General features: G+C 41.7%; 1 protein-coding gene across 22 annotated transcripts in view; it reads right to left on the minus strand.

The window, feature by feature from the left end:
* The window catches only part of MGLL (monoglyceride lipase), a 172,949-nt gene that overhangs the window by 131,324 nt on the left and 15,385 nt on the right, over nt 1–26,240 (minus strand). For 20 of the 22 annotated variants that reach the window (XR_009048773.1, XR_009048772.1, XM_057705632.1 and 17 more), the window contains one exon: nt 15,437–15,578. The exons of the other annotated variants lie outside the window; for them this stretch is intronic. Coding sequence is in view for 18 of the 20 variants with exons in the window: in XM_057705632.1 (XP_057561615.1) it covers nt 15,437–15,578 (142 nt within the window). In the remaining 2 variants the exon portion in view is untranslated. The remainder of the gene's footprint in view (nt 1–15,436; nt 15,579–26,240) is intronic. 22 annotated transcript variants of the gene reach the window in all.

The raw sequence follows: 26,240 nt of genomic DNA on the forward strand, positions 1-26,240 counted from the left end.
AATTCAAGCCATAACACTGCAATACTGTTCTGCATTTTCCTTCATTCGGTCACATGACCCTGGAGATCTTCACATACCAACACAGAGAGAGGTTTTCATTAGACATCGTTTTTCACAGACACCAAATTCCCATAGAAACATGAGTCGGTTTATGATCTATATTTGGTTCCAGTGGAAGAGCTACCTATTTTTCCTTCAGTACCACATTGTTTTAATTTCTCTATTTATATTATAATGTTTCAGTATTTCACAGGCCAAGTCACCTCTCTTCACCGTTGCCTTTTCTAAGCTGCACTGACCATTTCTGTACTTCTTTCAAAATATTATCAGTTTTCATTTAAAAACAAAAAATAAAAATTAAATAATTTAAGAAATATAGAAAATATTTTAAAACAAAGTTAAAAAAACTGTCCAAAATCCTACTAAGTAGGAAAGAGAACAGTATTAAATATGGGATGAATATCATTCCAGACGTATGTCTAAAGCTAGATACAAACCGAAGGGCTCTGTTGAATATCTGACCTTCTTAGAAGCATGAAAACTTGTGTAAAATTGAAAACACTGCTGAACTTCAGAAAAAAAGTGTTGTTTTTTTTTTTTCATAAGATGTCCCTAAAAGATTTCTCTAAGGTTATGAAACAATTAGAAAGTTGGATTTATTATATGTTTGCATCTACATGTCTCAATTTTGCATGAAAACTGTTGATTCCCTGCTATGAAATAGGAGATGTGTATTCTTACACTTCTTTCTCCACTAGCATTTCATTACGTACATTTTCGTTTTTATTTTGTCAAGTGTTATAACACATTTAGTTGAACAAACATTTCTCCAGTTGCTTAGTTTTAGTCTGTTTATATAAATTTAACACATAACACTGACCTTCTCTTCTTTTACTACATAAAATTTTTATAACATTTTTAATCTCATCATTGGTTCTATTTATCATCAAGTCTTTTTTTTTATAAGAAATGTCATATGCAACGTTTCTTGGATTCTTTAATGTTTGCATGTGACTCCCTGTTTCCTTTCTTTGGCTGGCAACAATTATCTTGGGTCCCACTTTCTTCCCCAGAACATTACCAATATCCCCCCCACCCCCCCCACCCCCCCCAATGCTTACTGGCCATGAAGGCTGCTGACCTCCTCCCTGAAAAACAACTTGTTTATCTACCTGGATGCCTGAAGAATTACATCTTCAGTCTTACAGCTCAATCATTTACCAAGGTCTAAGGCATTGATTGTTCTTATAAATCTCCCCCTAAACACGATGTGCCCCATGAGCAAAAGAGTCAATGGCTTCTCCATTACACAGTTCTTTATTCTAGTCATCAACATTCCTTCTGTTCAGTGTCATGGGTTCTGATTTGAGTTACTCCAGTTATCCTTGTGTTGGTTCATTCTGTCATTCCTTCAAGTCCACCACCTTAATTGCTTTAGTCTCTTTGTATTTTCCTTCTGGAATTACCGTGTTATCTCAAACCCTCTGTTCTATATCAGGAATTTGATTTCTTGCTCTTTCCGAATTATGTATTAGATCTTTAGTAGTGCTGGAGTCTCGTTTTTCCCTATCTCCTTCCTTTCCATCTCCTTGTTATTTTATTACTTCAGCATCCAGCTATGTTTTATTGCGTTTGTATCCTTTCTTAGTTCTTCCATATCATGAAACACACCTGAAAGTTTTCTTCTGTTCCTTAGACTATACTTTCCTCCAGACTGGGTTCTTTGTTACTTCTATGCAGTATTTCATGCATTTTAGTGCTTATGAATTTGCATAGCTTCACGCCATTTCTTTCATCTTGCACATTCTTAAGATGGTACCCATCTGCCCAGAACTTCTATTTGCTCTATTGTGTGGATAAGTTCACCTTGATATTCTTCCCACGAGTCATTTTATATTTTGTGTGACTTGAGGGCACGTGGTGTGGCTGGGGGCAGTATCGAGTCAGCTCAAGTGGTCAGAAGCCCTTACCAGGGCACTGGACACTGGCTCTCTCTTCTGAGCACTCATTTGGGGTCTTGTCTCTGGGACACCCTCCCTCACTCCTGTGGGCTTTGAGTCATTTCCCCACACAGCAAAGATTCTGAAACAATGCCCCTCTGGCCTCCTCTGTAACCTGGTGGTGATACCTAAGACTTCCCACTCTCAAGGGTTTCCTTCTCTCCTACCTGCAGCTCCCTAGTTATCGCTCAATCCACTTTTCTTCCAATTGGAGGATGTTTGTAACATTCTCTGTGTTTCTCTGTGGGGGAGTAGATGAAGGGGAGGATATTCATTAGTTTAAAATCCCTCTGGGGGAATCTCAGTAAAACACTTTACTGGACCATTTGACATGTCAAAAGTTGGACATGTCAGGGCCTAGCATAGATGGATGAGAAGAAAAACTCCAAAACGAGGAGCTGAGGATTACAGCAAGCTAAGGAGGAGACAGGAAAACACTAAACGTGGAAAGGAGAGAGCCTAGTTATACGGCCAGTTACTGGATATAAAATGTAAAAAATGACCAATGAAAGAGGCAATGAAGTATATTTATCATTTGATGTGCTGTTTTGTGATACTGAACTACTCTAAGGCTTCAAAATTTCAGTCAAAGGGGCTCAACACACAACCTTGAATCAGTGGTACCTGGAAGAGTGAAAATACTGTGCTGGTGTTATGGAGACTGTCCAAAAAAGAAAGACACTATGTGAAAGAAAGGAAGCAAAATCCAGAACACAGATCAAAATACCAATGGAAGCAGACTCTTAAAGGCAGGAGTGATCAAGAGAATTATAACTCCTTCCCCTTATTAAACCCTGAAAATATCGGCTGGGGAAAGCAGGTTTTTAAGTTTTCTTGCCAGCCAACAGGAGGATGGGGTGACATTCAAGACACCGACATACAGTTACAAATGTTTAATAATAAAAGTTGCAAATTTTCCCTGAAACAGTTTTCATCACATTCATGTTTTGTTAGTCTTGATATGCGGAATTGTTATTATTAGTGCTTCGTAAATTATTAATGCAGAATCTACATCAGAAAACTTCTAAAGACCTTTCATATATAAATTTTAGATAAAACTATTATTCACTGGGGGTTTTTTCATTCTTAATTGAAGTAAAATTTACATACAGTGAAATGTAGAGATCTTTGGAATTCAATTCATTTTGAAAAATACCTACACCCAAGTAACCAACAATCAAGATATAGAACCTACCACCCCAGAAAATTCCCTTGTACCCACTTCTACTTAACTCTCCCATTCCAAGCAACCACTGCTCTGAATTTTGTTGTAGACTCTTCTGTCTATTCTCGAACTTCCTGTAAAAAGGATCACACAGCGTGGCTCTTCTGTGCCTGGCTTCTTTGGCTCACCACAATACTTTGGAGATTTTTTTCACGCTGTTGCATGCAACAGTAGTTTGTTCCTTTTCATTACTGACTTGTATTCCACTGTATGGATATGCCGCAAATTGTTTATTCTCTTATTGCTAGACATTTGTATTGTTTCCAGTTTTTTACTATTTTTTCTGTGTCTTCTTGTGAACAAATATTTTTGTTTCACTTGGGTAAAACTTATAAGTGGAATTTCTTGGCAGGTGTATACTTAATTTTAGAGGGTAACACAAGTTTTCCAAGGTGGCTGTACACTTTTATACTCCCACCAGTAATAGAGGAGCATTCAAGTTGTTCCTCCTCCTTGCTAACACTTGATACTGTCTGTCTTTTTAATATTAGCCATTCTGCTGTGTATATAACAGGCCCTCATTTTGGTTTCAAATTGCATTTCTCCAGTGACTAAGATGTGAGCATCTTTTCACGTGCTTGTTGGCTATTTGTATTCTTCTTTTTGAAGTATTTGCTTAAGTCTTTTTGCCCATTTAAAAAAATTGGGTGCCAGCACCATTTGCTGAAAAAAAAAAAAAAATCAATCAACTATGTGTGAGTCTATTTCTGGACTCTCTGCTCTATTCTAGTGATCCACTTGTTCATTCTAACCCCAGCACAATGCTGTCTTTTGATTTCTTTTTTTTTTTTAATAAGTTTATTTATTTATTTATTTATTGGCTGTTTTGGGTCTTCAATGCTGCACACTGACTTTCTCTAGTTGTGGTGAGCAGGGCTACTCTTCATTGTGGTGTGTAGGCCCCTCATTGTGGTGGTTCCTCTTGTTGCAGAGCAAGGGCTCTAGATGCATGGGCTTCAGCAGTTGCAGCACACGGGCTCAACAGTTGTGGCTCACAGGCTCTAGCACGCAGGCTCAATAGTTGTGGCGCATGGGCTTGATTGCTCCACAGCATGTTGGATCTTCCTGGAACAAGGCTCGAACCCAGGTCCCCTGCATTGGCAGGTGGATTCTTAACCACTGCACTACCTAGGAAGTCCCTGTCTTTTGATTTCTTTAGCTATACGGTAAGCCCTGAAATCATCCTGTGTGAGCCCTTGAGCTTTGCTAAACTTTTTCAAGATTGTTTTGGCTCCTCTATGTTCTTTGCACTTCATATAAGCTTTAGAATTCAGTTACCATTTTTTGCCAAGGGTCTGCTGGTCTTTTGATTAGAATCAGATTAAATCTATAGATCAACTGGGGAAGATTTTCCATTTTAGCTAACAAGTCTACCAGTTTATAAGCATGGTATATTTCTCCATTTATTTAGATCTTTAATTTCTCCTAGCAATGTTCTATATACAAATACATTTTATATACATAAAAATGTAAATGACTTACATGCAAATATCAATGAAACTATGATTATGTGATTTTTTAAAAAACTCTGGAGTTCTAAATGAACTGATAAAAGAGTGGGGAGAGCACACAGTAAATACTGTATGGATAAGGGCCACTGGACACTGAGAATCTCTAAGTACTACAATAATGATGATTTGATTTTTCAGCACAGTAGTAATTCTTAGTGAAGAAAAAGGATATTGGAAACAAGATTTTAGCCTGACTGCCGTCTTGTGTAAAACATCCTGTCCAACCTCACACTGCATGACTGGTTCCAATGCTCATCACTGGCTCCACTCAGAGTCTCTCCTATTTGCCCACCAAAGCCATCCTCTTGCTTCCAACTGACCACCACTTCCTGGGGTCAGGTGCTCCTCACCTCCTCCCTGGACCATTGAAATAAGGTCCTAACTGATCTCTGTGCTCTCAGCTTTACAGCTGCTGATTCATCCCATATACTGGACTTCAAAGTTACTTTTTAAAACATACACCCGCACGTGTAATATATGTTATTTCTATAAAATAAAATGTTTCACATACGTTGTTTTTCTTTAATATAGTATGGCAAATACATTCTCCATATATCCATGGTAATTCTGTTAAATTAGAAATGATTAATTTCCCAGTAAATACAAGAATGTGCTTTGAATGATCTGGTTAAGATGCCTGACTCATCATTCATTTTTCTTATTTAGTTATAAAATTATTAAATCTGAAAGCATATGAAATTAAAACACTGTAAAACAGAATACACCTCCTACCTCTGTGAAGAACATTAACTTCCCACCAAACCAAATCTCTAGACTGCAGAGGAAGCAAGCAACAAACTGGGTCTCCTTGATTAATGGTTTGAGTTAAATCTTCCTGACTGTGACATAAATCATGATTTAAAATGTGATTAGCAATGATGTAAATAAAACCCACACTACCTGGAAGCCATGTATTTAAAGACAGTTTGCCATCATGTAAACGACCCTAAGAGAAGGCTCTGTTGTGATTTTCAAGATACAAATAAGCAAAAGGAAATTTCTACTCAACAGAATTACAGCTTCGTGCCTCAAAGTGGTACATACACTTTACTTTCAATCCATTCTACAAACCTGACATAGTTATGTCAAGAAAGAAATACAAAACAAGAACCGCGGCATGCCGCTGCACCCCGCTCGCCAGACTGGAAGGGAGGAAAGCAAGTCGCCATGCTGCTCCGCCGCCCTGCGCGTTCCAGCAGTTCCGCCGCACTGAACAGCACCCATCATGCTCTGCATCACAAGTTTTCTTTGCCACTTTCTCCAGCTCATCATAACATAATTACATTCCATTTATTCTAGCCAGGGGCCTCTATTTTTCTCTCATTCAGGACAACAGCTGCAAAGCCCAACCTTGATGCCTCCTGAAAATGGTGAAATGTGTTTGCTTTTTGTTTCAGTCTTGGCAATTCCAATTTTCACACTCCTGCTTGACAAATTTTCTTGCTGCCAAAAAATGCTTCAGCCCTGAAACTTTCATAAGGGCTGAGCAAAGGAGCTCCAGGGTTCTTAGAACTTGTCTGTACTGTAATTTATCCCCAAGCCGAGTCCTTCTGGAAATGTGTCGAGAAGACGCACTGCTTTCATTCTTTTTATAGCTTCATAATTGCTAAAGGAGGGCTGTCTTTGTGTCAAACTCATCCGAACATTTTTATTCCTTTCTATTTATGTCCACTCATGTATACGTGCATCAACGGTTTTTCTGCATTGGGAACATCGGGCCAAAATCTTGTCAATAAAAATCCTATGCTTCACGGCAAAAATTCTAAGATTTTATGTGAATGGTAATACTAGCTAACAGTTTTTCTGAACATTACTCTGTGACAGACACCTTTCTCAGTGTTTTTGGTGAAATGTCTAATCTAGTCTTCACACAAGTCATGAGATGGGTGCCACCAGGACCAGGACCCTCACTTTTCAGAGGAGGACGAGGAGGTTGACAGGGGTTTGAGAAAGCTGCTTGGGAGCCCAGCACAAACATGGTGGCACTGGCGTTAAACTCAGGCCGCCAGAGCCCAGGTCACACCACCTGGCCCTCCTGCCTCCTAGCATGGTCATCACCAGCTCCCAGTACTCAGGGGGCCCAGGTCCTCCTTCCAGCCCTGCCAGGAGAAGTCCGGGCTCCGTCCTCAGAAAGCAGACAATGGATACGGGAAATCTGACAGTCAGAACTGGCTGCATCTTACACACTGGGTGCCTTGTTGACATTTCTCTTCCTCATTATATAGATTTTAAACTCCTACGGTCTTTTTAAATAGTGGGACACAGAGTTGGGAAGGCAGGTGATACCTAGACTATAATGATGATGAATCCCAGGTTTTCCTCTGATTCTCTGGAATTTATGGTTTAGACAGTGAGAATCAGTGAAGGGTCCTAAGGCCCAAGAACTGTTTAGGTGGGTAATCTGGACGTATTACAGGCAGGCCCTCCGCGTCAGGCCACCAGGGCAGCCGTGGGTTGCCAGCCAGCTCCAAGGCAGCCCACGGCATGTGCCCCGCCACCCTAATCAGGTACATGGGAGAAACCTGCAGCTAGTTAGAAAGATTGTTTTTCAGTAAACTGCTATTGTCTTGATCGCTCACTATTTACCTGACTGTTAGCAGTTTTCCTTCATCCCCAAGGGAGGAAGCTGAATAGGAAATGCAGACATTCACAAGCTGCTAGTGGTTGGAGGCTCAGTGGCCACATAAGAAGTCTGGCTGCACTGAGACTGCCACGCTGGAGAGACACGTGTGGAAAAATGAGACAGAGACGCCCGGGAAGCCCTGGCTGTTCAATCTTCCAGGCACCAGACAAGTGACAAGAGAGGCTTCCAGATAACCCAGCCCATCACCAACCACCTACGACCTCACGAGAGACCCCGAGGAAGGCCTGCCCAGCTGACCCAGTCAAGCCCCAGACTCATGGGCAAAACAAATGGTGGCTACTTTTTAGACGGCTGCTTCGGGGTGGTTTGTCACACAGCCGTGGATAACTGCACACCACATGCAACAACGTCGGAGAAGAGCAGGGACAACACCCCAGTGGGCTCACATCTTCACCAGACGTTTGCAGAAGGACCACCGCTGTGACGAGATCGCTGCCTCTTCGGGTGGCTGCCGTGGTTGCACACACACAGGTATCTTTACCTGCTGGACTTGCACCCCTTAGACTGGGTCTTTTTTTTTTTTTTTTTTTTGCCCCACTGCACGACATACAGGATCTGAGTTCCCTACCACAGACTGAACCCTGGTCAGTGAATTCTATGTTATGTATATTCACCACAACAGAAGAGCGAGAGAGAGGCACACACCCCCACCCGACATGATGATGAGCTTCACGGGGGACAGAACAGGGCCACACGGCCCAGTCACCGCTCCCTACACACGACTCTCCAGTTGCTGCTCAGACCAGAGCTCTTGGTCTCCCTGACTGAAGAATCCCTCCACTGATTACGATAAAATAAAACAACAATACAAACAACAAACACCACCTGATGAGCACTCGCGGTCGCTCACTGTCCCGAACACGTTTATTAACACACGCAGTCACAACCACCACCTGTGAAGAAGGTTCTAATTTTTACTTGTGTGTGGGTACACATATATACACAGACACAAGAGAAACAGGCAACAGAGAGGTTAAGTAACTTGCCAAGAGTCACAGAGCTGGTCCTGAGTGGGGTCCACTGTGGCTCACGGCCTCCCACAAACGGGGGGGGAGGGGGGGAGACAGAGAGGCCACCCCTGCAGGAAGCTGGCGCCCCACAGAGGCAAGGGTTCTGCAGACGTGAGTGCAGGCTCCTGGGGAGCGTGAACCAGAGACTAGCACAGTCAGGCTCAATATCATGAACAGACGACATGAGGTAATGATCAGACTCAACCGGAAATAGGTTCTAAAACCTCCTCAAGGTTTGTTCTTTACTTTTTATTTTTTGTAACAACTCACAAAAAAGATATACTGTCCAACTAGCAAGTGGTTTGAAATGGAGAGCTCCTCTAGGCACTCCCTGCAGGCACCTAACTTCCGCTGGGAGGACACAGTGGGCTCCAAGCACACCCTCCCCGTGCCCCACCTTTTGCAGGCCTGATCCTCTCTCAGAAGCCTCCCTCCAGACCCAGCCCGGGTACCACAGGGGCTGCTGACCCCAGGAGGTGACCTGGCTGATCCTGTCCCCTGTGCCTGAGCCGGTCGGGGCCTGGCATTCCCTGGTGCAGCGATGGGTCAGGAAGGGCAATGTGACTGTCAGTCCCCTCCCCCTCCCCCTGCTGGGGTGCAGGGACAGAGCCAGACCCACGGGCACAAGGGGAGGTTTGCTGTGGACATTCTGGAAGAGATGTTCGCTGTTCCTTCAGATGTTGATTGAAGCCAACACATGAAACGGGGCAGCTGGAGACCAACAGAGACATGAAGTCAGAACCCCCGGGTACCCCTGCTCTGGAGTCAGCCGTACACCTGGACCACCAGTGACGTGAACACTCTCACATCTCTCTCTCGTTTAAACAAATCCAAATTAGGTTTTCTGTGAACTTCAGCCAAGCGCATCTGATTTATATTTCACATACAGACATACACACACCCCCCCCCACACACAAAGCTTTATGCACAAAATGAAGTTTCTTCTTGATATGTCACCCTAAGTATACGCAAATTCAGGCTTGGTGGTGTTTATATACAGTGTGTCAAGTATACATTCACAGAAAATTAATACAAACACTTGAGACCAGAGCTATTTATTATAAATGTCACCAAATAAGCTCCAGCTGTCAGACGCAGAATATTAATGTACTTCGCCAGGCAGGTGTAGCCAAGCACTTACGTGAAGACCTCGGGCTCGAGGCTGAGACAAACCAGAGTCCCAGCTACACCTCTGCAGTTTTCTCTCTGGCTGTGTGACCTCGGGTGACTTGCTTAACTTCCCTGAGCCTCAGTTAAATTAGGTTAAATTATCTGCAGAAGGTAATAAAACCATCAAATGGCAAAAACAGGACTAGAACCTACTGCCTTCTGGATCCAAAGCCTATGTTCTTTCTACCATCCCACACTTACGTTTAAGGGCGTGCCCCAGAGAACCAGGAATGAAGTGGACCTGTGTGACCAATCGAGGCCCCGCTAAACAGTCTCAGCCTCGTGCGGCTCGTGTGCTGCTCCTCAGCTTCCTGGCTTTCTCCTCATTCGTCCTTAATGAGCACGGCTTTCCTTTAAACCTGATTCTCAGCTGTTTGGGACACAAAATCTCTGAGGAAGCTGCCCTCAAATGCATCCTTCTCCTACCTTCTCCGTGTTCCCGTACCACCTGCCCGGAACTACCCTTCTCCTCCTGAAAGCCGTCAAGCTGCTTCTCTTCCTCCTCCAGGGAAAGAGCCCTTTGCACAGATCTTTTGCAATTAGGCCCTATGACCCAAAGTGGAGAGAGAAGGACAGACCATGGGGTAAAGCTCTTCAGGGATTGCAAAAGCCTTGTTTCCCAACAAGTTGGAACCAGAACCATCTGCTAGACTGTGTGAGCCTCAGGTCAGTGGCTTTAAACCCTGAACTATAAATAAACCAACCACTCTGTGATGACGCAAGAACTTCTGAGGGAAAACACTCAGTTCAGGGTAGAAATTAAACCCAAGAGGAGCCAAGATATCAAGTGAGATGTTCTGATAACATCTCAGTCCTTGGAAAGGAAAACCATCAAGTCCCTTTCCTAACAAGAGACCACCTGGGCCACTGGAAATTGTGCATTTTAGTAAAATAACTCAGAGATGAAACCCACTGTCTAGTGTGACACATTTATTATGATTTACGATTACATATGAACTCTCTAGCCCATGCCCCAAATAACTGATCTCTTTCAAGGGACAGATGTCTTTACTAATAATGAGCTTGTTTGTGGTACTTCTGAGCTGGAATCATGGGGTCCAGCAACTTGGGAAAAATCAAGGTACAGAAGGGCTGCCCAGCTTATGAACAACCTTGAAATGAGAAGCCATAGCTCCCACCCTGGTGAAGTGCCCAATGGCCCTGCCTTCTAACTTCACACTTTTCCTCCCTGTGTCTTCACGTCCAGAGCTCACTGCTCAGAGCTACACAGGCTGAAGATGTCCAAGGTAAGTTACATTAAAACGCTAGTGATGAATACATGCAGCGCACAAGTCCACGCATATCAATGGTTTGGGGACTACCACCTTAGCCGGTCCATTCCAAGTGATCTCAGGGCTTCTGCTGGAAATGCAGGACAAAAGAGCAGACTCTCTGTCCTGCTGGATGTGAACAAGGAGTCACAGGGCCTCGGGAGGAGCCAAACAAGATGAGAGGAAAACCCCTTGAAAGCAGAGAAGAAAGAGGGAGAGAAAGCAGGTACTGGTGAGAGCCCTGAGCTCCCAGATCAGGCCTCACACAAAACGAGCCCCGCCTCCAGGCTTCCCAGCTACCTGAGCCAATGTGCCACCTTTCCTGTTCAAGGAGCTCACCTGAGCTGCCTGCACGGATACAGCTTATGCAGCAGGCCAGGTTTAGATGGATGCAGAAGAAACTGCTACACGTTCACAGTTACCCGTATGGAAATGGTGGGGACTCAGGGGGCTTTGTTTTCTACTTTTCAGCCCTCTACATGGTTTGAATTTTTATTTCTATAATAATGAGTAAATGTTTCTGAATGACAAAAAAATACTTCGGATGAAAATTCAAGCTCGTGTGACCCATATAACCACTATGACAATGGTTACTGCTGATTAGGAGGGAAGGTGGCCTCCTTTCCAATACCAAGTTGGATCTTTCCTGTCCCTTTTTTGTATGTTTAGGATGAGATTATATGTTATTTAAAGAAGGTATGTCACATTCATAAATCATAATTTAAGGTCATCGATTACACATATTTGTGGACAAATTACAGAAACACAGAATAACTGGATGTGACTCAGTTACGACACTCATGAAAATATCTAATTAGATTAATGAAGCATAGGGATAACAAAATGAATAGCATGATAATCAAATTTCCACATGACACTGAACTATGAAAACTAATTTTTATTTTACCCAAACACATTCTAAGAAAGACCTCAGGAGGTTGGTAGGCTAGTCAAATAGAAAAAGATAGACTTCAACTGGAAGAAAGATAGGGTTCTGAATTTACACAGAAAAAAAATGACTCAAAATATCATGGGACTGTGGGAGACACTGCACCACAACACACAAATATTGTCTTTTCACATGAATATGAATCACTGTACAACAAAGCTTCCTCCAGATGAGTACATGCGGAATCCAGGGTCGGGGCTGCTTTTCACATGTGAACTGGAGCTGCCTCGCAGGGCTGGCTCTGAGATTTTAGCATGAAACAGCCTTCAAAATCTCGGATATCCTTAGTCACCCCCACATAGAGAAGAACCAGCCTCACCACGTTCAGTTCTATCATTTTTTTTTTTGCCTCGTGTGTTTTGCGACTCCGCATTTTGGTGTGTTCACACTGAGGACTGCAATTTCTTCTTGGTGAATTATGTAATGTCCTTTTCTGTCCCTGGTAATTTTTTGTCATTGTTGTTCTGAAGTTTGCTTCATTTGATATTAGTATAGCCATTCCTGCTTTCTTTTGATTAAAATTTGCATGGTGTGTTTTTCCATCCTTATACTTTTAACCTACCTGCATCTTTATATTTGAAGTGAACTTCTTATAAACAATATATAGTTGGGTAATTTTTATTTACTCTGCCAATCTCTGCCTTTTAATTTGTATATTTAGCCCATTTCCATTTGATATAATTTTGATATGTTATGGATTAAGTCTGGAATTTGGGGGAGGAGGAAGTTTTATGTTGGTTTCCTCTCTCTTTCATTTCTGTTTTCTTTTTCCTGACCTATTGATATTTTTCAGAATTCCACTTAAATGTATCCATACTTTTTTAAGTGTATCACTTTATATTGATTTTTTAGTGGTTGTAACCCGTGCCCCCTGCATTGGAAGGTGGAGTCTTAACCACTGGACTGGCAGGGAAGTCCCGGGTGGTTGTATTATATTATAAACGTAAGTTATCACAGTTTATGGCGTGGACATTTCACTTGTTCAAGTGAAGGGCAGAAACATAACCTCACCTGTATTCGTTAATCGCCCTCCATTTACAACTGTTTTATATTCTTTATATATACCCTATATATTTTGAGAATCACATCAAACATAACTCAGGAAACTAAAAAGGAGAAGGAAAATCAACAGTATTTACTCTTGTTTTTACTCTTCTTTTGTTTTTTCTTCCTTCCTAATGTCCCAAGTTTCCTTCTTTTATCATTTCCTTTCTGTTTCAAGAAGTTTCTCTAGTTATTTTTTTAAGCTGACAACATGTTCTCTTAGTTTTTCTTCATTTGAAAATCTTACTTTCCTAAAAGATGGTTGCTGGATATAGAATTCAGCATCGATAGTTTTTATTGACTTTCATGGGTTTTTTTTAATGGGAAATCCACTTCATTCTAATTGTTTTCCCCACATAGATAAGGTGTCATTTCTCTCCCACTGCTTTCAAAATTTTTAATTTTCAGGGTTTTTTATTTCAGATACACACAAACCATGTATCTTAGCATGGATTTCTTTGGGTTTATCCTGTTTGGGATTTCCTTGGCTTCTTGAATCTGTAGGTTTATTTATTTTGCCAAATTTGGAAAATTTTGAGCCATTATTCTTTGAGTGCTTCTTCGGCCCCATTTTCTTTCTCTTCTCCTTCTGGAACTTCAATGGCACAACTGTTAGGTCCTCCAGGTGTCCCAGAGCTCTGTTCATTATTTTTCAGTCCATACTCTCCATTTTTCAGACAGACTAATTTCTACTGTTCTATCTCCAAGTTTACAGGTTCTCTTCTGTCTTCTCCATTCCCATTCAGCCCACCCACTGACTTTATTATTATTATTATCGTTGTTGTTGTTTTTCAGTTAAATTTTTCATTTGGTTCTTTACGCCTTCTATTTTTTGCTGAGACTTTCTATGTTGTCACTTGTTTCAAGCATGTTTTCAATGGCTTGAAGCATTTTTTATGATGGCTGACTTAAACCCACTTCAGATGATTCCAACATCTGTGTTATTTTGGTACTGCTGGCTGCTGATGGTCTTTTCTCATTCAAGTCGACATTTTCCTGGTTCTTGGCATGATTCGTGATTTTTATTGTACCTTGGACATTTTGTGTGTGTGTTTTATGAGCCTCTGGATCTCGGAACTTTCATGTTTTAGCAATAAGCCTCCTCTGCTACCAGTGAGGGGAAGAGATGCTGGCTATTACAGCAGGTGCTCCCCTCAGCCTCTGCTGACACCTCAGTGTGAAGGGAGACCTCACCACTGCTCAACAGAGGTGGGAGTTTAGGCTCCCGATGAGACCTGCACAGATACCTCTCTGGCCAGGGAGAGAGGGATGCCTTATTACTGATTCTTGGGTGGTCTCTGCTAATGCTGCAGGGGGAGCGATTTGTTACCACTGGGTTTAAGTCCTGGCTCCCCGCCTGGCCTTCTCTGACACTCCTCAGTTGGGAGGGGGTCATCTCATAAAAACTGGGTGAGAGTGAAAGTCCAGACTCCCCAGTTAGCGTCTGCTATGGGGTAGAAGTGAGACCACAGCTCTCTCTGGGGTGTCTGGCAGAAGTAGAATGTTTTCCGTCTAGCTAAGCTGTCCTGTTCTTGGTTCTCTGGCTAAAGAGGATTTTATTGAGGTTTTGGGGTCTGTTCTCATTGGAGTTTCCAGGTTGTCGTCTTCTGCAGCACCCATTCCAGGGCATCGGAGGCAAAAGGAAAGCCCAGAGAATGTGCTGTCGTGTGGCTCCTCGGCGTCCAAGATCCCTGGGTGGTCTGCTTTTCCATATCCACCTTTCAGAATCTTCTCATCTTTGTTTTCTAAATAACGTCCAGGGTTTTTTAGCTGTATTTAGCAGGAGGAATAGGGAAAAGTGTAGCTATTCCATGTTGTCCAGATCGACTATTCATTTCCTTGCTTTTTTTAAAAAACTATTTTATCAGTTATGTCTATCTCCCTCAACAGTATGTCATATAATTTTCCTATCTTTGTAAAAGTGGTCATACTGTGACTTGCCTCTTCAATTCAGTATTATGATTCTAAGATGCAGCCCTGTCGCTGCATTTGGTCCCATAACGTCAACTGTCATGAACATTCCACCCATCCTGACTAGAACACAATTCACTGTGCACTTTCCTGTTGACAGACATTGGCTGGTTTCTGGGTTTTTTGCTGTTGTGAACAATGCCACCATATACGTTCTTTTACACAGGCAAGGATGTCTCAGGAGTGGAACTGCTGTGAATGATGAATTCAACGATTTTTTTACATACCGACACTAAAATCATTTGTAAGGAAAATGTTATCTAAAGCTTACCTCTGGCCATTAAATATCAGTTTCTCGGACTTATTCACCTACCCTACAGCTCTTTCCATCTCTCTGCTCTGTCTTCTGTGGTATTAACTATACCCTAAGGCAGACTCCCTCTACAAGTCCAATGCTAAATGGCCTTCCTCATTCTGGTCCAGAAGGAAAAGAGAGACGTTTTTCTCCAATATTCCCAAGAGAACTCTTGACATCACTAGCATTTAACCTTAGTAACTCACTACATTTGACGGACTGGGGACAAGAATCAGGGAAGAACAAAGCTGCAATAAGAATGTGGGTGGTGGACAGGCCCCTGGATCCACTCACCAGTTAGGGGGGTTTCTAGTCTGGCCACATAATCCAGGGAACTCAAACTCACCCTCAGTCGAAATGGAAGACAGTGTCGTGGAGTTCCCATCCACTTCACCGGCATCGACTGAGCAACTCCAGTGCTCCAGGTAATGCCCTCCATGGTGAAAGGGTGACCAGGACACACGAAGGCCCTTGCCTTCTGCCACAGGCTAAGGAAACAAAGATAAGGACAGTTCATTCCTTTGCCTTCAAAGATCTCACAGCCTGGTACAGGAAACAGTCAAGTCAGCTAAGCACTGTAATACAGCATGGTTAGGCACTGTGATAGTCCATTTCACAGATGAAACAACTAAGCCTCAGAGAAGCTGAGTGACTGCCCAAGGTCACACTGCTTGTTATGGAAGAGCCAGGAGGAGTCGAACTCCAATCTCAGACTCCAAACTCACACTCCAACTACGCACTGCATTTAACACTTAAAGTTTTCCCCACAATTTGGAAATACTGATAAATGTACCCATTCTGATGGAACCCAGTAGAAATGAGCAGACAATACAAGAGCTTAGCTGCATGTAGAAGTGCCTCTCTTAAGAGGTGCTCTGCAATGTGGAGGAGGTGGGGGAGGTGGAGCACCAGGGTGGAGTCGCAGCACAGAACGAAGGGGTGGAAAGAACACAGGCTTGTAGCCAGCCAGATCTGATCTTCACCTAAGTTCTGCCATTCTTCTGTGAACATCAATGTGTCATTAAATTGCTCTGACACTCTTTGCTCACTGGGAAAACGACGATGCTTACATCACAGGCGGGCTGAGCATTCAACAGGATAACCCGGTGACATACCAAAAGCACTTGCCCACATTAGATGTTCAGGGAGCACTAGGCTTTAAACATCACAAGATGTAAGACAGCGCCATGCAGGGAGTTATAGAACAAGCCAGATGAACAAAGGAATCCCTCAGAAAGGCAAGTAAGGACAAGAATTTGACTGCACTGTCACTACAAGAGAGGAGCATGGGCACCAGATGAATTCTGCCTTTTCTCAGGGTCCACTTGAGCTGCATTTACTGGAATCACCTAGGCTGCAGGTTCCTGAGTGTGGTGAGCATGGCTTAGAAAGTGTGTTTCTTGATGCTTACATTAAATGGCTCAGATTATTATGTCCACTGCCTCAGTTCAGGACTGACTGACCAAGAGTTGGACACCATAAGCCTTCACATTTGGTGAGTACTTGGTTGTTTTCCAAAGAGCATGGACATGGAACATTCTCCAGGATAGACCACATGCTGGGCCACAAAGCAAGCCTTGGTAAATTAAAGAAAATTGAAATCACATCAAGCATCTTTTCCAGCCACAACACTGAGGTGACAAATCAACTACAAGGAAAGAAACTGTAAAAAGCATAAATACGGAGGCTAGACAGTATGCTACTAAACAACCAATGGATCACCAAAGAAATCAAAGAGGAAATCAAAAAACACCTAGCAACAAATGAAAACAAGACAATTCAAAATCTTTGGGACACAGCAAAAGCAATTCTAAGAGGGGATTTTATAGCAAGACAATCTTACCTCAAGAAACAAGAAAAATCTCAAATAAACAACTTAACCTTACACCTAAAGCAACTAGAGGAAGAAGAACAAACAAAACCCAAAATTAGTAGAAAGAAAGAAATCATAAAGAGCAGAAATAAATGAAATAGAAATGAAGAAAAAAATAGAAAAGACCAATGAAACTAAAAGCTGGTTCTTTGAACAGATAGACAAAATAGATAAACCTTTAGCCAGACCCATCAGAAAAAAAGGGAAGGGGTTCCAATCAATAAAATTAGAAGGGAAAAGGGAGAGGTTACAAATGACAACACAGAAATACAAAGGCTCATAAGAGACTACTACAAGCAACTATATGCCAATAAAATGGACAACCTAGAAGCAATGGACAAATTCTTAGAAAGATACAATCTTCCAAGAATGAACCAGGAAGAAATAGAAAATATGAACAGACCAACCACAAGTACCGAAATTGAAATTGTTATTTAAAAAGTTCCAACAAACAAAAGTCCAGGATCAGATGCCTTCACTGGAGAATTCTATCAAACATTTAGAGAAGAGCTAACACTTATCCTTCTGAAGCTCTTCCAAAAAAGTAGAGAGGAAAGAACACTCCCAAACTCATTCTGTGAGGCCACCATCACCCTGATACCAAAACCAGACAAAGATACCACAAAAAAAGAAAATAAGCCGATATCACTGATGAATATAGATGCAAAAATCCTCAACAAAATACTAGCAAACTGAATCCAACAATACATTAAAAGGACCATACACCATGATCAAGTGGGAATTATCCCAGGGATGCAAGGATTCTTCAATATACACAAATCAATCAATGTGATACACCATATTAACAAACTGGAGAATAAAAACCACATGATCATCTCAACAGATACAGAAAAAGCTTGACAAAATTCGACACCCATTTATGATAAAAGCTCTCCAGAAAGTGGGCAGAGAGGGAACTTACCTCAACATAATGAACACCATTATGAACAAACCCACAGCTAACATCATACTCAGTGGTGAAAAACTGAAAGCATTTCCTCTAAGATCAGGAACAAGACAAGGATGTCCACTCTCACCACTCTCCAGAAAAGGAAATAAAAGGAATCCAAATTGGAAAAGAAGAAGTAAAACTGCTACTGTGTGCAGATGACACGATACTATACATACACAATCCTAAAGATGCTACCAGAAAACTATTAGAGCTCACTGTTTGCAGATGACATGATTCTATACATAGAAAATCCTAAAGATGCTACCAGAAAACTACTAGAGCTCCTCAATGAATTTGGTAAGGCTGCAGGATATGAAATTAACACAGAGAAATCTCTTGCATTTCTACACACTAACAACAAAAGATCAAAAATAGAAATTAAGGAAACAATCCCATTTACCATTTAGGTATAAACCTACCTAAGGTTTATAAGAATAAAATACCTAGGAATAAACCTACTTAAGGAGACAAAAGACCTGTACTCTGAAAACTATAAGACACCAATGAAAGAAATTGGAGATGACACAAATAAATGGACAGATATACCATGTTCTTGGATTGGAAGAATCAATATTGTCAACATGACTATAGTACCCAAGGCAATCTACAGATTCAGTGCAATCCCTATCAAATTACCAAGGACATTTTTCACAAAACCAAAACAGAAAAATTTTTTAATTTGTGTAGAAACACAGAAGACTTTGAATAGCCAAAGCAACCTTGAGAAAGAGAAACAGAGCTGGAGGAATCAGGCTCCCTTCAGACTATATTGCAAAGCTATAGTCATCCAAACGGTATAGTACTGGCACAAAAACAGAAATATAGATCAATGGAACAGGATAGAAAGCTCAGAAATAAACCCATGCACCTATGGTCATTTAATCTATGACAAAAGAGGAAAGAATATACAATGGAGAAAAGACAGTCTCTTCAATAAGTGGTGCTGGGAAAACTGGGCAGCTACATGTAAAAGAATGAAATTAGAACACTTCCTAACATTATACACAAAAATAAACTCAAAATGGATTAAAGACCAAAATATAAGACCAGATACTGTCAAACTCTTAGAGGAAAACATAAGTAGAACACCCTTTGACGTAAATTGCAGCAGTCTGTTTGGATCCATCTCCTAGAGTAATGAAAATAAGAACAAAAATAAACAAATGGCACCTAATTAAACCTAAAAACTTTTGCACAGCAAAGGAAATCATAAACAAAAAGCCAACCCACATAATGTAAGAAAATATTTGCAAACGAAGTGATCAACAAGGAATTAATCTCCAAAATATACAAACAGCTCATGCAGCTCAATTAAAAAAAAAAACCCAATCAAAAATTGGGGAGAAGATCTAAATAGACATTTCTCCGAAGAAGACACACAGATGGCCAAAAAGCACATGAAAAGATGCTCAACATCACTAATTATCAGAGAAAAGCTAATCAAAATTACAATGAGGTATCACCTCACACCAATCAGAATGGCCATTATCAAAATGTGTACAAACAATAAATGCTGGAGAGGGTGTGGAGTAAAGGGAAACCTCCTACACTGTTGGTGGGAAAGTAAATTGGTACAGGCACTACGAAGAACAGTAGGAAAGTTCCTTAAAAAAGTAAAAATAGAGCTACCATACGATTCACTAGTCCAACTCCTGGGGATGTATCTGGAGAAAACCATAATTCAAAAAGATACATGCACTACAATATTCACTGCAGCACTATTTACAATATCCAAGACATGGAAGCAACCTAAATGTCCATTGACAGAGGAATGGATAAAGATGTGGTGCATATATACACTTGAGTATTACTCAGCCATTAAAAAAGAATGAAATAATGCTGTTTGCAGCAACATGGATGGACCCAGAGATGATCATACTAAGTGAAGTAAGCCAGACGGAGAAAAAAAAATATCATATGATATCACTTATATGTGGGAAAAAAATGATACAAATGAACTTATTTACAAAACAGAAACAGACTTACAGACTTCAAAAACAAATTTATGGTTACCAAAGGCGAAAGGTGGAGGTGGGGGGAGGGATAAATTAGGAGGTTGGGATTAACATATGTATACTACTATATATAAAATAGATAATCAACAAAGTCTTACTGTACAGCACAGGAAACTCTACTCAATATTCTGTATAAAACCTACATGGGAAAAGAATTTGAAAAAGAATGGATACGTGAATATGTATAACTGAACCACTCTGCTGTACACCTGAAACTAACACAACATTGTAAATCAACTATACCTCAATGTACAATTAAAAATTAAACTTAAAAAATAAAGACAATGATGAGCAAAAAATTAATTACTTAAATAAAATCTAAAAAAAACCAAAGCACACAGTAGTGAAGTTCTCTTTTGGGGACTGAGCTAACTGGGATCCAATCATTTGTTTTGTGTTTTTAGATTCCTTATAGAAGCTGGGCTAGGACTCTAGCAACTTGGGTTTTTAGCAGAATTTAGGAAAATGGGATCCCAGTCATCTACATGCTCTGAGGGCAACCCTCCTTCAGGGAATCTAGCCAGTTTTATCCTTGAACACTATGGACTCCCCCACATGCTCATTTTTAACTAAGCGGGCCAAGCAAACTAAAAGTAATCCAGAATTACAATGACCATTATGTGGAACTTTTGATCTCCCCAAACTTCTTCTTAAGATTAAATTGGAGGGCCATAGCTCAAGTTAAAAAAAATTAATGATATATTTGTTTTCATTAGTATCTGGAAGCTTCCAAATGTGCACAAAACTCTAAAATTGCCTCTTCGCAAGATATCATATCTAAATTGGCCAAAACAATTAAAAAACTGGAAAAGAACAAAATGGCTTTCGAATTCTCATGCTCCTTGTGTTCCCCTCCCCCAACTTCTCTGTCTGGGGCACCATCCTGTGGGCCTTCTGGATCCGTCTATCCCAGCCTCCAGTGGGCAGCCACCAATCACCCCTGACAGCAACTTCCTCTTCCCCTCCGCTCTGCTCCCACCTCTAGAAGAATTCTATACCCTCCCCTCCCAACTCTAACCCACTTCTCTGAGCCTACCTTTGCTCTCTCCCCTTCTGAACCTGTTAGAACCTGCCATTTTAAGGTTAAACCATCTGAAGATCTGAAAAACCTCAGATATTTTATGTTTCCTAGACTAAGACTGCATTGCAAGCCACTGGTGTTTTGTTAAGTTTTTTTTTTTTAATAAATTTATTTATTTATTTATTCATTTAATTGGCTGTGTTGGGTCTTTGTTGCTGCACACGGGCTTTCTCTAGTTGCGGCGAGGGGGGCTACTCTTCGTTGTGGCGCATAGGCTTCTCATTGCAGTGGCCTTTCTTGTTGCAGAGCACGGGCTCTAGGCGTGTGGGCTTCAGTAGTTGTGGCACATGAGCTCAATAGTTGTGGCACACGGGCTTAGTTGCTCTGTGGCATGTGGGATCTTCCTGGGGCAGGGCTCGAACCCGTGTCCCCTGCATTGGCAGGCGTATTCTTACCCACTGCGCCACCTAGGAAGTCCTCTTTAAGTTTTTAAAGTCACATTTATTGAAGCAGAATTTACATTCAGTAAAACTCACTACAAAATTTGACAAATGCAACCACCACGATAATCAAAGTGTAGAACAGTTCTTGAGCGCCTCTACCCCAAAACCCTATGCAACAAATTCCTCTGTGATCCTTAGGAATCCATTGACCTGTTTTCTGTCAAAGCGGTCAAGCTTAACCATCAAAATGATCTATTATAGAAAAAACTGTAAGCACAAAACCCCAAGTTTTTTTTTTAAAGAACTTTTATTGAGATATAATTGGCATACAATAAATTGCATATATTTAAAGTGAATAATTTGATATTTTTTATTAGTAATGTATGTATGGCAATCCCAATCTGCCAATTCATCCCACCCCAACCACCCTCCTCCCCCGCACTTTCCCCACGTGCTGTCCATGTTTGTTCTCTACATCTGTGTCTCTATTTCTGCCTTGCAATCCGCATGATCTGTATCATTTTTCTAGATTCCACATATATGCGTTAATATATGATATTTGTTTTTCTCTTTCTGACTCACTTCACTCTGTATGACAGTCTCTAAGTCCATCCATGTCTCTACAAATGTCCCAATTTCATTCCTTTTTAAGGCTGAGTAATGTTCCACTGTATATATGTACCACATCTTATTTATCCATTCATCTGCTGATGGACATTTAGGTTGCTTCCATGACCTGGCTATTGTAAATAGTGCTGCAGTGAACACTGGAGTGCATGTGTCTTTTTGAATTGTGGTGGTCTCTGGGTATTCCTGTAGTGGGATTCCTGGGTCATACAGTAACTCTGTTTTAGTTTTTCAAGGAACCTCCATACTGTTCTCCATAGTGGCTGTATCAATTTACATTCCAACCAACAGTGCAAGAAGGTTCCCTTTTCTCCACACCCTCTTCAGCATTTACTGTGTGTAGATTTTCTGATGATGCCCATTCTAACCAGTGTGAGGTGATACCTCACTGTAGTTTTGACTTGTATTTCTCTAATAACTAGTGATGTTGAGCAGCTTTTCATGTGCCTCTTGGCCATCCGTATGTCTTCTTTGGAGAAATGCCTATTTAGGTCTTCTGCCCATTTTTTGACTGGGTTGTTGTTTTTTTGATATTGACCTGCATGAACTGTTTATATATTTTGGAGATTAATCCTTTGTCTGTTGATTCATTTGCAAATATTTTCTCCCATTCTGAGGGTTGTCTTTTTGTCTTGCTTATAGTTTCCTTTGCTGTGAAAAAGCTTTTAAGTTTCATTAGGTCCCACTTATTTATTTTTATTTCCACTACTCTAGGAGGTGGGTCAAAAACAATCTTGCCGTGGTTTACGTCAAAGAGTCACAAAACCCCAAGCTTTTAAAAGGATACCTTGAAACATACAATCTTTCAAAATAGCCAAAAGAATGGGATTTAAAAATAACCTTTGTAAATTAAAGCAGCTGACAAAGTTGTCTTAAGATAGTTGTAGAATAGCTAGTCTAGTTACTGTGTCAAGCTTCTGGCTGAGGCTGGTTGGTAGAAAAACTATTGTAAATAATGGATGAATTCTACAGAAATCCTCTAAAGGGCGGATATGTGTTCTTACAGAAAAGTGGCAACTTCTAAAACGTTCACTCCTGCTACCACCATGAAAGGGACAAAGAAAGCAAAAACCACTATTCTGTATATATCAGTCATCACATGTTCAAACACACCTTATCTCCTTGAAAAGCTTCTTTCAAACACCACAATTCTGTCTTTCAAGCACCAGCCCTGAAGCTGGTCAGCATCTTGAACTGGACCAAGCCGAGTCATACACTGTAGCCAAAAGCGCAAGCCCCGTTAAGGATTTTCCAAAAGCAGTCGAAGACCCCCATCGATTTGAAGATGAATTTTATATAGTCATTCAGACCTACTCCCTGGGGGTTTCAGATCTGGTTATCAGTTGGTTTCTATGCTTGTGGGTGAAAGTCAGGCTCAATGTTGGATAGAATTGGCTCAGTGGGAACACCCTGAAAGGGACTTAGAGAAACAAACCTTTAGGTTTGGGGGAGACGCTGGAAATCTTGGCAGACAGCTCCACCCGACAATCAACACAGCCGTCCCCGAGCCTGCTGACTGGGACAAAATTCAGGCATGCGTGCAAAAATGTGACGAATCAGTCCATGACTATCATCATCGGCTTCAAATCTTTAAAGAAAACTCCAGTCTCCCTAAGGAGACTAAATCCACTTGGGGAGCCTTTAATTCTGTGTTAATGGGCTGAACAGGGACCTTTTCCTCCTGACAAAAAGGACCAGGGTGGAACAGGAGACTGTGTCCACCCCAGATATGTTCAGTTTGGCAAATCAGCTCTCTTGCACCTTAGAGGATTCAACAACAATAAAAAGGGGTCATAAAAATCCTCAGTTTTCAACTGCAACAAACCCAAACCTTCCTGGTCTCTGCCATTATTGCAAGAGGCCAGGACACTGGAGGAAGGATTGTTCCAAGCTTAAGTGCTGCAGGCACCTTCAGCCTTCTAGCTGATCTAATCCCCAAGGAGCCACAAGGGCTTGTCCCAATCCCTCTCCTTAATCAGCTCGGGGAAGCCCCTCTCCAGCTTGGGAATGAGTCTTCACCTGTGCTTGTAGACACAGGTCCTACACTCTCGATGCCCAAACCCTCTGCCAGTAAACAGCCCCTGCCTTGGAGCACTGAACAGTTTAGACAAGGGTCTGACCCCATCAAGGCCCTGTCGCTACACCTGTTCCTTTCTGTTTAGGCCCTTTGAGATATACACACCCTTTTCTCCTTAGCTCCTGTTCATTTGCTGGCCTGAGGTTTCCTGGAAAATACCATGCTGGTATTTCTGTCTCCCAAAAGGAGATGGTAATTACTGAGTTTGACAGCAGCAATGACAGCAACAACCGAAATCATCAACTGGACAAATTAAGTAACCCGAAAACATCAGGTCTCTGTTCTGTATCTCATGGTGTCAAACTAACTCGAACACCAGCCATTCATCCCTGTAAGATGGGCTATCGCCCTTCTTGTGGGCAAAGTCTGCAACTGATATTGGCAGAATCCAGTGCACCTCCTGTTAAAATCAGAGAGATCCCTGAAAGCCTCTTCCCCAAATCAATCAGTACCCTATAACTAAGCAGCCCTCCAGAGCATTATCCTGATAACCGAAGACTATAAGCCCCAAGGCCTTACTGTCCCCTGCACTAGTCCCTGTAGCATCCCAGTGTTACCTGTAAAGAAACCCAATGACCCAGGACAGAGATTTGTCCAGAACCTCCAAGCAATAAATAACACTGTTCTTCCCCCGGCACCTGGTTGTTCTAGCCCTCATACATTATTAGTGTCCATCCCAGCCAGAAGCAAATTCTTTAGTCATTGACTCATGCAGTGCCTTCTTTCGTGTTCCCGTTGACGAAGCTGGCCTGTATCTTTGCTTTCACTTGGGAGGGAAAACAATCCACCTGGACAGCGATGCCTCAGGACTGCACTGAAAGCTGGTCTTACTTTCACAAGTCCTGAAGGATGATCTGGATGATAAAAGGTTTCCTAGAGGTTCTATCGATACTTTGTTGCAATACTTACACAACTCACTTCTTTGTTCCCTCTCCCAGGCCTCCTCATAGGAAGGCAGCACCCATTTACTAAGACTTTAGCCCTAAAAGGATAGAAGGTCACCAAGGAGAAACTTCAGTTTGCCCAAACCCAGCTTCAGTATTTGAGTCACCTGTTAGCAGAACAAGGGCTATACCTAGATTAGAAAGCTTCATGGTATCCTGAGCTTCCCAAAACCCCAAACTAACTGCCAGATATGAGGTCTTCTTGGGCTGGCTGTTGCTGGATCTGAATTCCAAAATTTTCTCTTATGGCTAAACCCCTGTGGGGTTTAGTGTTTTACTAAAAAAAATGACCATGCCAACTCTATTCTACAGGGAGAACAGGATGACACAGCTTTAAAGCCTTAGAAGAAAGTCTAATGAACCCTCTGCCCTTGGGCATCCCAAATGTCAACATCCCTTTTTCTTTTTGTGTTGTGAGAGAAGGGAATGCTCTTGGGGTTCTCACCCAAAAGCATGGGGCTCACCATCAACCCACAGGGTATTACACCCAACAATCAGACCCTGTAGCACAAGGTACCCCCCCCCTTAAAGCCATCCCCCCACTGCCCCTTTGGTTAAGGCCACTGAGGAAATAGTTACAGGATCTCCAGTGACCACTTTCATGCCTCATGCAGTGGAAGCCTCTAAATTCTCACCACACATATCCTGCTGCTAGCTGTCTCACCTCTTACGAAATCTTATTCTTAACCGCTCCTCATATAACTCTCATTTTAATAACCCCAACCCTGCTATTCTTCTCTCTGTTACTGACAAAATCCCCCACAACTGTTTAACAATGACAGATGACCTCCTGACACCCACCTCCAACACCTACAAGAAACTCCTGAGTGATGCTGACATCTCATGATTTACTGACAGTTCTTAATTAAAGGGTGATATTCAACATCAACGCCTTCTGATGTATTTGAAGCGGCACCCTTGCCTTTGGCTACTTTGGCCCAATAGGCCAAATTATTGGCACTTACTCAAGCCTATACTCCAGCCTAGAGGCAGGACGGTCAGCGTTTATATTGACGGCAGCTATGCTTTCAGAGTAGCCCATGACTTCGAGATGCTACAGAAGCAACATGGTTTCCTCACTTCCAGCGGGGATAAAATTAAGAACGGTCCTTATGTTCAGGAACTACTGGGTGCCATACTCTTACATGCTTCTCTGGCTATTATTAAGATCCCAGGACAGCCTAACCTTGAATCCCTG

This window comes from Hippopotamus amphibius, chromosome 13 (genome assembly GCF_030028045.1).
Source record: "Hippopotamus amphibius kiboko isolate mHipAmp2 chromosome 13, mHipAmp2.hap2, whole genome shotgun sequence".
In the NCBI taxonomy this organism is placed as follows: domain Eukaryota; kingdom Metazoa; phylum Chordata; class Mammalia; order Artiodactyla; family Hippopotamidae; genus Hippopotamus; species Hippopotamus amphibius.